General features: G+C 44.3%; 1 protein-coding gene across 1 annotated transcript in view; it reads right to left on the bottom strand.

Moving 5' to 3' along the window:
- Nucleotides 1-10,765, bottom strand: part of PIR (pirin) — a 69,208-nt gene extending 58,443 nt beyond the window's left edge. Inside the window, exons 1-3 of the mRNA XM_038757185.1 lie at nucleotides 10,737-10,765; nucleotides 8,102-8,227; nucleotides 4,355-4,447 (exon numbers count right to left, since the gene is read on the bottom strand). Coding sequence (XP_038613113.1) covers nucleotides 4,355-4,447; nucleotides 8,102-8,197 — 189 coding nt within the window. The 5' untranslated portion in view covers nucleotides 8,198-8,227; nucleotides 10,737-10,765. The remainder of the gene's footprint in view (nucleotides 1-4,354; nucleotides 4,448-8,101; nucleotides 8,228-10,736) is intronic.
- Nucleotides 10,766-12,814: the final 2,049 nt, after the last annotated feature.

Genomic DNA, 12,814 nt, shown 5'->3' with positions numbered 1-12,814 from the left:
TAGTCCCGGCCCAAACCACATGAAGAGGTGCATGTGTGGGGGTGTTTAGGGGCGGGGAACAAACATAAAGATACATTAAGCAAAGTTGAGAGAAATATATACAACACAATTAAACATACCCAATTTTAGAAGCAACACGTTTGCCAAGTCACATAAGACACAGATTTGCCAAGTCACAGAATACAAGGATTTGTCAAGTTTCAGTATACATATCAAAGCCCCAAAACAAAACAAAGGGATTGCCTGCTAAATTTGATCTCAGTCAAATTTAAACTTAAAAAAAGTGAGAGGTTATTTTGGGGAAAAAAGCATATAAGTAATCATCACAACATGATAAAATTTTAAATATTCTTGCTGGGAGGATAGGGGTGGAAAGCCAAAAAAAGTTTTTTTAAAAAAGACAATGGGTTATTTAGAAAATAAAACTGTAAAAAATGCAGATGTTAGGAAAATACTGAAAAAGAGTAAGTGACCTATGAGAAACTTAAAGGCTCTTTAAAGCACCATTTTAGGAACCCAGAAAAATGTAGGCCACAAGAACAAAAATCAAGCAACCAAACAAAGCCTGTATGGTTTCTTGGCAAGGGTAAAGAGGTCAACAGGAAGTAAAAGTCATCCTTTCAAAAATGGAAAGCTTACCTAAATGAGAAAAAGTGTAACAAGAAGCAGAAAGTCCCAGAGGCTGGTCAGGTGCACACTGGAAACTGGGAAGACCAAAAAGGTGTTGAAGAGTACAGTAAGGGGATGGCTAGAAGTAATAAAGGATTCTTTTAATATCAGAATTCTATCGATCATCTTACTGGATTCTGGGTTAGTTGGGGCTCTGGGATTAAAAACTGCTTTGGGCAAAGGAAAAGAGGTAAGTAACAGGCTCCTAGAATTCTTTACAATGATCTTTTGGGAAGAATTGATCAAATTATTGTTTGACATGGCCAGTACAAATTGGATTAAATTGCTGTCCACACAAGATGCTTTAGGGCACACTTATGAGTTCACTGTAAATAAAGTACTGGGACCAGATGTTAATGTTCTGAAAGGACACAAAGGGAAAGTTGGTGAGAAGGGGTAACTTAGCTTTACAAACCGTCTCTGTTTTGGAGGACTGGCAGAACACCAGTGAAATGCCCATCTATAAAAACAGTTCCACTGGTGATATTACGAATTCTAGGCATGGGGAGTTTCACTTATGTATCTAAAAAATTAATAGGCGGTTGGGCCATTTGTCTGACCCAGAAATGGCATTTATATTCTTAATGAGACCTTTTTCATTAAAAGGTCCTTTTCATGCTTCACGCTTCAAAGCTTTAACCCAAGAGAGCTCCTGCAATATAGCCAGAATCGTCATAACACTTTAATGATAAGAGAACACAAAGCTGAAAAGAGGGAAGAAAGCCATGTACATTTAAGAGACACGAATTATGTCACAGAGCAAAATGAATGCTAATTAGCTCGGTGGCCTAAGTGGCTAGACTGGCCTGCAGTTCTGCTGATTTCTGTCTTTGAGCCAATTTCTCAAAGATCCAGAAGGTCGTGAGGGGGAGGTGGGAGCCCCTCTGCTACCTGTGGCCAGAGGCCTGGGACATAGGGCCTTTCCCAGGCCAGAATCCTCAAAATTCTCCAGTGGTTGCCTGTCAACTACACATCAAGCAAAAACTTCTCACTCTCGGTGGCTTCAAGGCTGTCCATCACCTTGCCCCCTCCTACCTCACCTCCCTTCTCTCCTTCTACAGCCCAGCCCACACCCTCCGCTCCTTTGCACTAACCTCCTCACTGTGCCTCCTTCTCAACTGTCCCGTAGTCGACCCCCCGCCCACGTCCTTCCCCTGGCCTGGAATGCCCTCCCTCCACACATCCGCCAAACTAGCTCTCTTCAGAGCCCTACTGAGGGCTCACCTCCTCCAGGAGGCCTTCCCAGACTGAGCCCCTTTTCTCCTCTCCTCCTCCCCATCCCCCCCGCCCTACCTCCTCCCCCTCCCCACAAGTGCTGTTTATTACTTTATTTATTTTCCCTGTACATATTTACTATTCTATTTATTTTATTAATGATGTGCATATAGCTATAATTATATTTATTCTGACACTTTTGACACCTGTCTACATGTATTGTTTTGTTGTCTGTCTCCCCCTTCTAGACTATGAGCCCATTGTTCGATAGGGACCGTCTCTATATGTTGCCGACTTGTACTTCCCAAGTGCTTAGTCTAGTGCACTGCACACAGTGAACGTACAATTGAATGAATGAATGAATTTTAAACTATGTCAGCAGCGGTAACTACGTCCAGAGCAACACCAATGCTGATGGCTAGCTGGCTGGAGATTAGAGACTCAAATAAAGAAACTGCAAGAGGGAAACAGAAGAGAGAAATCTGGGGGACAGAAAGCAGTATGGAGTGAATTTCCAAACTCCCCTCTCCCTTAGGCAGATTGAGAATTGGCCATAAATATCTACAGAATTGTTAAACGATTACTTTCAAATTTTTGAAAAATAAAAACCAAGATCCTAACCTCCTTTCCCCAATGATTCAAGAAGAAGCAATGTCCTACTTCCCTATGTTTTCCAAAAACACAACTCCAGGGTTTTGTGGAGTTATACTGTAAGCACAAAAAAGAGAGCCAGCATGGCAAAACAATGAACAGATCAATATTTGCTGGGCACAGATATACACAGGTGCTTCACAAGCATTCACAAAACTATTTCCTCTTAAGGAAAAATGGATTCAGTATTTTCAATGACCAGTTGGCACTGGCTCTTGGGAAGCACTGTTTCCAGACGGTAGGAGACGGGCAGGGTGGGAGTAGTTTGCAGTTACCTATTTCTGGACAGGCTGGGGATTTGGACTTCAAGAATTCGAAAAGCAAAGGACAAATACAAGATTTGAAAACTGGACGGCACTTTTCCTTTGCACCTCAGTAAGGTGGGAAAAAACACCACTGTTCCGAACAGTCAAATTTAAGAAATAGTTTAAAGTCCAGGTAAGCTGTTTCAGACTTCTGTTTGACATGCATTTTCGTTTTTGCATATTTTTTAGGCTTCTTTTCTTTGTTTATGGTAAGGGAAAGTTGTTTTCTGTTTTGTTTTGTTTTTTCCAAAGCTTCTCAGTACCAACTAAAACCAACTTTCTGATTTTGTTTCGAAGAACAAAGCTATTCTGTTCCCTAGGGTGTGTTCACAAGGAAACCTAGGCATGTATTTATCAAGTGCCAGTAATTTTGCATGCTATGTCCCAAACACAAATTATTTTGAAGAGGAAGAGAAACATCTGGTGGAGTATTTGCCATGCACTCTACTAAGCTTGGGGAGAAACAAGATAATCAGGTCGGATAGGATACCTGTCCCACATAGGGCATACAATTTAAAGGGGAGGGAAACAGGTATTTAATCCCCATTTTCTGAATTAGGAAACTGAGGCAGCACAATTTGCATACTAACTATGATGCTAGTTCTCCACAGCCAGGACAGCTTTGGCTACTCCAAGAACCAACCTCGGGTTCAATAGTAAAGATTGGGAGAGTCCCAACCCGTGGTGTGCACGACTGCTAGGATTTTTACACATTTGCCCAGACAAAGTTCTGGGGCTTTCTGACAACAAACATTTTTTCCTCTCAATTTTCCAGTGTCATAGCCCAACACGCTTAAATATTTTATTAGTCTTCATCAAGGCTCCCAAATACACTGTTATAATTAATAGGATGTTCATTCAATTCATTCATTAAATACGATTGATAATTCAATCATATTTATTATGCACTTACTGTGTGCAGAGAACTGTACTAAGCGCTTGGGGAAGTACAATACAACAATAAACAGTTACAATCCCTGTCCACAACAAGCATTGCTTCTCTGCACCACTCTAACATCAGAATTTTACAATTTCACATTTCAGCTCAATATCATCTCCTCTGGAACACATTATTGAGAATCTTTTCCTAACATAAAAATCACAAGTAATTTTCTGGAAAATAGTAATTTCATGTAAAATATTTTTAACAGGTTGATTTTTTTGATGTCTAACAGTCACTTCACTTGTTTATTTTTAAGAATAGAGTTCGTGTTTGGGATTGAATCTATACATCAAAAAACAGTTACACAAATGTAAAAGTATTTGCAATGAATCACAAATATTTACTTTCTGGTTCAATTCACATGGAAAAGTAATTCTCTTGACAATCCCATTTTTAAAAATTCTACAAACATCTACCCCTAGCCAACATCTTGCGGGGAAAATCTGGGCCTAACATTTACAGTGCTGAAAAGATAGATTTTTATAGCAAAAGCAATAAAACATACTCCACTTCCAGGAAGACAGAAAGTATAAGTTTTAACACTGTACACTTCCTCTGCAGAATTACTCACAGTTTCAAAGCCTCTGTGGGGATGATCTGGGAATCCAGCTGGTCTGCCCCCTTTAAATTCATCAAACAGTAAAAACGGATCCAAATTCTTTAGCTAAAATAAAAGCAAAATTCAAGCAGTTATGGATGAATTTGAAAATTTCACATCTCCGTGGTCAGTTGGAACTATATTAACTTTATGGAATATATTTAGATCCTGCGATGATCTACACTCCGAATCAGATGGCCTCATGGAAAGAGAGCAGGTCTGGGAGTCGGGAGACCAGGGTTCTAATCCTGCTCCGGCATTTCTCTGCTGTCTGTGACCTTGCGCAAGTCACTTAGTTCTCTGTGCCACACTTTTCTCATCTGTAAAGTGGGGATTCCATACCTGTTCTCCCTGCAGCCCCTTAGGCTGTAAGCCCCATGTGGGCTACGGATTGTCTGAAAGGATTATTTTATATGTACCCCAATGCTATCGCTCAGTAAGTACTGAAATAACAGTTATTATTTTTGTATTTTCAACAACCCTGACAGCTGTGTGCACAGCACTGTACTAAGCACTTGGGAAAGTACAGTAAACGCTGACATTCCCTGTCCACAACAAGCTCACAGTCTAGAGGATAAGCTCACAGTCATTAACCACTCAGGACTTGTGTGTGTATATACGTATTTTTTTGACTAAAGATTCATTAAATCTAATTTAACTGTGTAAGTATTTTTATAGTTGTTTCCCCACTGATCGAGTATAAGCTCCTTATAGGCAGGGAACATGTTCTGACCATCTACTGTACCTCCCCAAGTGGTTCATTCATTCGATCGTATTTATTGGGCATTTACTGTGTGCAGAGCACTGTATTAAGCATTTGGGAGAGAAGCGGCATGGGCTAGTGGCAAGAGCACAGGCTTGGGAATGAGAAGATGTGGGTTCTAATCCCAGATCCACTGCTTGTCTGCTGTGTGACCTCAAGCAAGTCCTTTAACTTCTCTGTGACTCAGTTACCTCATCTGTAAAATGGTAATTATGATTGGGAACCCCATGTGGGACAACCTGATTACCTTTGATCTACCCCAGTGCTTAGAACAGTGCTTGGCACATGGTAAGCACTTAACAAATACCATAATTATTATTATAATTATTTCATTCATTCAATCGTATTTATTGAGCGCTTACTGTATGCAGAGCACTGTACTAAGCGCTTGGGAAGTACAATTATTATTGGGAGAGAACAATACAAAAAGTGGTTAATACAGTGCACTGTACTAAGTATATACTGAGTAAGCACTATTACTAGGTTGAAGTAATAATAATATTAATCGTGGTATTTATTAAGCACTTGGTGGCCAGCACTGTATTAGGCACTGGGGTAGATACGGATAATCTAAACAATGACCGATGACAAACATCAAAGTCTGCACCTGGGAAATAACCCACTAGCTCTCATACTGTCCACTGGCCTAAGAAGAAAAGCCAAGAACTTCAAGAAAGCTCACAGTGAGCATGTAATTTGGAAAGTGCTGTCAGACATGAACAGTTCTATTCAGTCACATCTGTAATACATCCACTGAGAGGAATGTAGCAATCTGTGTCTGCTGATGGAGAGTACTGTTGGGGGTCGAAGAGATGCAGGGAGGGTGAAGATGATATGAGACACCCAAAGCTTCCTACAGTGGCACCAGAATAAACAAAGAGAGAAAAGAAAGAAATCAGCTTCCCTCCTTAGGCAGGGGTTATCTTAAATGTGATTCAGTGAGATGAAATGTTGAGTCAAATCATGCCATTTTCCACAGCTTTAACTCTTAGGTATTTTCCAATACTTTTGTAAATTTTATTTTTGTCACATACTTAGTCGGCTCCCTCCAACACACTCACATAACCGTACTATCCCATTCTTCTTTCCCCCATTCTTCCCTAGTTACCTGTTCTCCACTATTTAATAGCAAGAATAATGGAATTTGTTAAGTATTTTCTATATGCCAAGAACTTTACTAAGCACTGGGAGAGACCCAAGATACTCAGATAGAACACAGGCCCTGTACCACGTGGGGATCACAATCTAAGTAGGAGGGATAAGAGGTAATCTAAGTAGGAGGGATAATAGGTATTTAATCTCAATTTTATACATGAGGACACTGAGGGACAGAGAAGTTAAGTGACTCGCCCAAGGTCACGTGGCAGGCAAGTGGCAGAGCTAGGATTAGAACCCAGGCCTCTTTCCACAGGACACACTGCCTCTCAAAGCATATAGGCAGGAAGACACAAAGCATGCTGCAGCCACAGATGACAGTCTCCATTAGTCTCTCTGTCCTTTACAGTGATTAAAAAAAGAGAACCTCAGATAATTTAATGATATTTATCGAGCACTTATGTATGACAAACACTGTATTAAATGCTTGGAAGAATATAAGAGAGTAAGAGATGCTTCTGATTTCCTCTGGGAGTGTGTTTCCCACTGCATTTTTGAAGAAACCACTTTCCTGTAGCCTATAAACTCAATGTGGGGAGGGAACGTGTGTCTACAACTCTGTTAAATTGTACTCCCCTGCACAGAGTAATTACTCAATAAAAATGATCGATTTTCAACACTGGCCAAAAATATCTCAAGGCACATAGATTAAACTGGTTTAACGAAACTCAACTAGTGGATTGCAGCCCACTAGCTTAACAGTGACTGACTTCCAGGATGTGCCCTGGCAGTTTTAAGTGCTGCCACATTTCAGTTTACCTGGGAATACAGAATAGAATATATGAAAACAAGTTCCTTGTGGGCAGGGAGTATGTCCCTTTACTTTGATGAAGCAGTTTGGCCTAGGTAGGAAGAATGCAGGCCTGGGAATCAGGGGACCTGGGTTCTAATCCCAGCTCTACCTCTTGCCTGCTGCGTGACAATGGGTAAATCACTGCATTTCTCTGCACCTCAGTTTCCTCATCTGTAAAATGGGATTGAAAACCTGTTCTACCTACTTAAAACAGTGAATGGCACCAATTGGGTGCTCAATAAATATTAATACTATCATTACTCCCCGATCAGGCATGTACAGTGCCACATGTCTACTGTGTGACCTTGGGCAAGTCACTTAATTTCTCTGAACCTCAGTTCCCTCATCTGTAAAATGGGGATTAAGACTGGGAGCCCCCCGTCTGACAACCTGATCACCTTGTAACCTCCCCAGCACTTGGAACAGTGCTTTGCACATAGTAAGTGCTTAATAAATGCCATTACTATTATTATTATTACCCCTTGACTGTTTGGGCTTATGGAGGGGATAGGAAGTGTAATGGGAAACCTACCCATGTTCCCGGCATTTCACAATCACAGTGGCTAGCTACTACGGTTAGCTCTGCACACAGCAGGCGTTCAATAAATAAGATTAAATGAATGAATGAATACTATGGGGAAAGCAGTGAGCCCCGGTGGCTAAGCAACACACAAACTCAAGAGTTTGTAACCTAAAGCTACATTCCTGAAGGGAATAGGGAGTAGATCACCATGAAGTCTCAAAAGAGAAATTGCTTTCCTAAACCTATGCTTCAGAACAAAGACTCCTCCCATCCTTACTCAGATGAGATTAGTAATTAATAATAACTATATTTAAGCCCACACTCTTTTCCAAAAGCAGTCTGACGGATGAGTCATTAAGGCCATTTTATAAATGACACTTGGTACCTGAAGCCCCTCCATCATAAATCACCTTTGTTTTCTGTCCCTTGTTGACCACCCGTTGGATGACATTGAGGGTTGAGAAACATTAAGAAAACACACTGTACCTCAGGCCTGCCGATGCTCCTCCGAACACGAGCGCCAACGCCTTCTGACTGCTCCTGGCTTAAGATGGTCAGGATGACTTTCTTGGAGGAACCCATCGCAGTGTGTGAATCAGATAATTCTAGCTCCTGAGGGACATGGAAATAACAATAATAATTAGAGTTCATTAAGTGCTAAGCACTGTACTAAGCACTGCAGTGGACAAAAAAAAAGAGGAAAAAAAGGAATCCCACCCGGAAGGGGACGCTAGTGGACATTAAGTAGGTCACCAACATTATTGCGGACGGAGTGAAGCGCAGAAACCGGGAAGCATTCTGAAAGCATTAGGAAGGAATCAAGCACTGTAGTTTAGTGGATAGCCACCTGAGAGTCAGAAAGATCTGGGTTCTAATCCAGACTCTGCCACATGCCTGCTGCGGGACCTTGGGCAGGTCACTTAACCTCTCTGAGCCTATCTGTAAAATGGGGATTAAGAATTTTGGCCCAGTTGGGGCAGGGATTGTGCCCAAATGAAGTTGAATTTACCCCAGCACTCAGAACAGTGTTTGGCACATAGCAAGTGCTGAACAAGTACCATTATTATTATTATTATTAATCAATCAATGGTATTTAGTGAGAGTCATGTGCAGAGCACGGTACTAAGCTTTCAGGAGAGCACATTACCACAGAATTAATGGCCACTTTCCCCGCCCATAATGAGCTTAAAGTCCAGAGGAACCATGAAATCCTCACTCTCAGCTTCAAGGCTGTCCATCCTCTCGCCCCCTCCTACCTTACCTCCCTTCTTTCCTTCTCCAGCCCAGCCCGCACCCTCTGCTCCTCTGCCGCTAACCTCCTCACTGGGCCTCGTTCTTGCCCGTCCCGACGTCGACCCCCGGCCCACGTCCTTCCCCTGGCCTGGAATGCCCTCCCTCTGCCCATCCGCCAAGCTAGCTCTCTTCCTCCCTTCAAAGTCCTACTGAGAGCTCACCTCCTCCAGGAAGCCTTCCTAGACTGAATCCCCCTCTTTGCCTCCCCCCATCGCCTCCCTCCCTCCCTCTTCCCCTCCACACAGCACTTGTGTGCATTTGTACATATTTATTACTCTATTTTACTAATGATGTGCATGTAGCTATAATTCTTTTCATTCCGATGGTATTGACACCTGTCTACTTGTTTTGTTGTATTGTCTGTCTCCCCCTTCTAGACTGTGAGCCCGTTGTTGGGTAGGGACTCTATCTGTGGCCGATTTGTACTTCCCAAGCGCTTAGTCCAGTGCTGTGCACACAGTAAGCGCTCAGTGTGGCTCAGTGGAAAGAGCCCAGGCTTGGGAGCCAAAGGTCATGGGTTCTAATCCCGACTCTGCCACTTGGCAGCTGTGTGACTTTGGGCAAGTCACTTAACTTCTCTGGGCTCTGCTGTGTGCCTGTGGGCAAGTCACCTCTCTGGGCCTCAGTTCCCTCATCTGTAAAATGGGGATTAAAACTGTGACCCCACATGGGACAACCCGGTCACCTTGTATTCCCCTCTCAGTGCTTAGAACAGTGCTTGGCACATAGTAAGTGCTTAACAAATGCCACCATTATTATTTGAGAAACACTGTGGCTCAGTGGAAAAAGCCTGGGCTTGGGAGTCAGAGGTCATGGGTTCGAATCCCAACTGCCACATATCTGCTCTGGGACCTTGGGCAAGGCTTCACTGAGACTCAGTTCCCTTATCTGTAAAGTGGATATTAAGATTGTGAGCCCCACTTGGGACAACCTGACACTCTGTATCCTCCCCCCCAGTGCTTAGCACAGCGCTTAGCTTTGCAAATAGTAAGTGCTTAACAAATGTCATCATTATTATTTGAGAAGCAGCATGGCTCAGTGGAAAGAGCCCGGGCTTGGGAGTCGGAGGTCATGGATTCTAATCCCTCCTCCGCCACTTGTCAGCTGTGTGATTTTGGGCAAGTCACTTCACTGGGCCTCAGTTCCCTCATCTGTAAAATGGGGATGAAAACTGTGAGCCTTGAGTGGGACAACCCGATCACCTTGTATCCTCCCCAGCGCTTATAACTGTGCTTGGCACATAAAAGCTGTGTGGTTTAGTGGAAAGAGCCCGGGCTTGGGAGTCAGAGGTCGTGGGTTCTAATCCCTACTCCGCCGCATATAAGCTGTATAACTTTGGTCAAGTCACTTAACTTCTCTGAGCCTCAATTCCCTCATCTGTAAAATGGGGATTAAAACTGTGCGCCCCACATGGGACAACCCGATCACCTTGTATCCCCCCTAGAGCTTAGAACAATGTTTGGCACAGAGTAAGCACTTAACAAATGCCATCGTTATTATTTGAGAAGCACCACGGCTCAGTGGAAAGAGCCCAGGCTTGGAAGGCAGAGGTCATGGATTCTAATCCCTCCGCCACTTGTCAGCTGTGTGACTTTGGGCAAGTCACTTCACTGGGCCTCAGTTCCCTCATCTGTAAAACGGGGATGAAAACTGTGAGCCCCAAGTGGGATAACCCGATCACCTTGTATCCCCCTGAGCGCTTGGAACAGTGCTTGGCACATAGTAAGCGCTTAACAAATGCCATCATCCTTATTATTAAATACGACTGAAGGAATGAATGGCAGAGGAGCCACGCTAACGGCTGGCCAGAGAAGGAGACCGGTCCTACCTGGGCGGTCGTAGGGGGGATGGGGGGATGGGGGGATGGAGGGGGTTAGCCTGGTGTCCTTCTCTCCTCCTCCTCTTCTTCTTCTCCTCCTCCTCCTCCTCCTCCCTCCTCCTGCCCGGGCAGCGCCACTGTGACCTCCTCAGCCGCCTTTCCTTTTGACTGGGCTAGGGCGGGGGTGCGCCCAAGGAGCGAAGGCCTCCCCGACCGAGCTCCCCGTGACTCAGCAGTTGTGCCTGGGCCTCCCCCAGGGGCACGCCCGGACCGCCATGGCGGCGGTCCCTCAGGGGCCGCCTCAGGGCCCGAAACGGGGACAGTGGGCGCCCCCGGCGCTCGGCCCCATGCCTTGTTTTTACGGCATTTATTCATAATAATAACAATAATAATAACGGTATTTGTTAAGCGCCTACTATGTGCAAAGCACTGTTCTAAGCGCTGGGGAGGTTACAAGGTGATCAGGTTGTCCCACGGTGGGGGCGGGGGGGGGGACTCACAGTTTTAATCCCCATTTTACAGATGAGGGGACCGAGGCACAGAGAAGTTAAGTGACTTGCCCAAAGTCATTCATTCATTCATTCAATCGTATTTATTGAGCGCTTACTGTGTGCAGAGCACTGGACTAAGCGCTTGGGAAGTACAGCGTGGCTCAGTGGAAAGAGCACGGGCTTTGGAGTCAGAGGTCGTGGGTTCAAATCCCGACTCCGCCAGTTGTGGGCCGTGTGGCTTTGGGCAAGTCACTTCTCTGGGCCTCAGTTACCTCATCTGTAAAAATGGGGATTGACTGTGAGCCCCCCGTGGGACAACCTGATTGCCTTCTGACCTCCCCGGCGCTTAGAACAGTGCTTTGCACATAGTAAGCACTTAATAAATGCCATTATTATTGTTATTATTACAAGCTGGCAACATATAGAGACGGTCTCTACTCAACAATGTACTTCCTAAGCGCTTAGTACAGTGCTCTGCACACAGTAAGTGCTCAGTAAATACGATTGAATGAATGAATGAATAAACAATGGGCTCACAGTCTAGAAGGGGGGGGTCTAGACAACAAAACAAAACACATGGACAGATAGGTGTCAAGTTGTCAAAGCAGGGATTTGAACCCATAACCTCTGACTCCAAAGCCCATAATAATAATGTTGGTATTTGTTAAGCACTTACTGTGTGCAAAGCACTGTTCTAAGCGCTGGGGGGGAGACAAGGTGATCAGGTGGTCCCACGTGGGGCTCACAGTCAATCCCCATTTTACAGATGAGGTAACTGAGGCACAGATAAATTAAGTGGCTTGTCCAAGGTCACACAGCTGACAAGTGGCAGAGCAGGGATTCGAACCCATGACCTCTGACTCCCAAGCCCCTGCTTTTTTCACTGAGCCACGCCGCTTCTCCAGCATCTGCTATGTGCAAAGCACTGTTCCAAGCACTGGGGAGGTTACAAGATGATCGGGTTGTCCCACGGGGGCCTCAGTCTTCAACCCCATTTTATTCATTCATTCAATCGTATTTAGTGAGCACTTACTGTGTGCAGAGCACTGGACTAAGCGCTTGGAAAGTACAAGTCGGCAACATCTAGAGACGGTCCCTACCCAACAACGGGCTCACAGACTAGAAGGGGGAGACAGACAACCAAACAAACTATGTAGACGGGTGTCAAAATCGTTAGAACAAAGAGAATTATGGCCATACGCACATCATTAACAAAATTAATAGAATTGTAAATGTGTACAAGTAAAATAAATTAAGTAATAAATCTGTACAAATATATACAAGTGCTGTGGGGAGGGGAAGGAGGTAGGGCGGGGGGGATGGGGAGGAGAAGATGAGGTAGAGATGAGAGAGGAGGTTACAGATGGGGTAACTGAGGCACAGAGAAGCTAAATGAGTTGCCCAAAGTCACATAGCAGGCAAGTGGCGGAGTCGGGATTAGAACCCATGACCACGTAGCCAATTTGTACTTCCCAAGCGCTTAGTCCAGTGCTTTGCACACAGTAAGCATCCAATAAATACGATTCATAAATGAATGAATCCCGGGCATCCCCGCCTTGGGGGCCGAGCGCCTCCAAGCTAGTTCTCTTCCTCCCT

Source organism: Tachyglossus aculeatus, chromosome 15 (genome assembly GCF_015852505.1).
Source record: "Tachyglossus aculeatus isolate mTacAcu1 chromosome 15, mTacAcu1.pri, whole genome shotgun sequence".
NCBI lineage: Eukaryota > Metazoa > Chordata > Mammalia > Monotremata > Tachyglossidae > Tachyglossus > Tachyglossus aculeatus.
The sequence above is the reverse complement of the archived record's forward strand: the minus strand, read 5'-3'. Positions and strand labels throughout refer to the sequence as shown.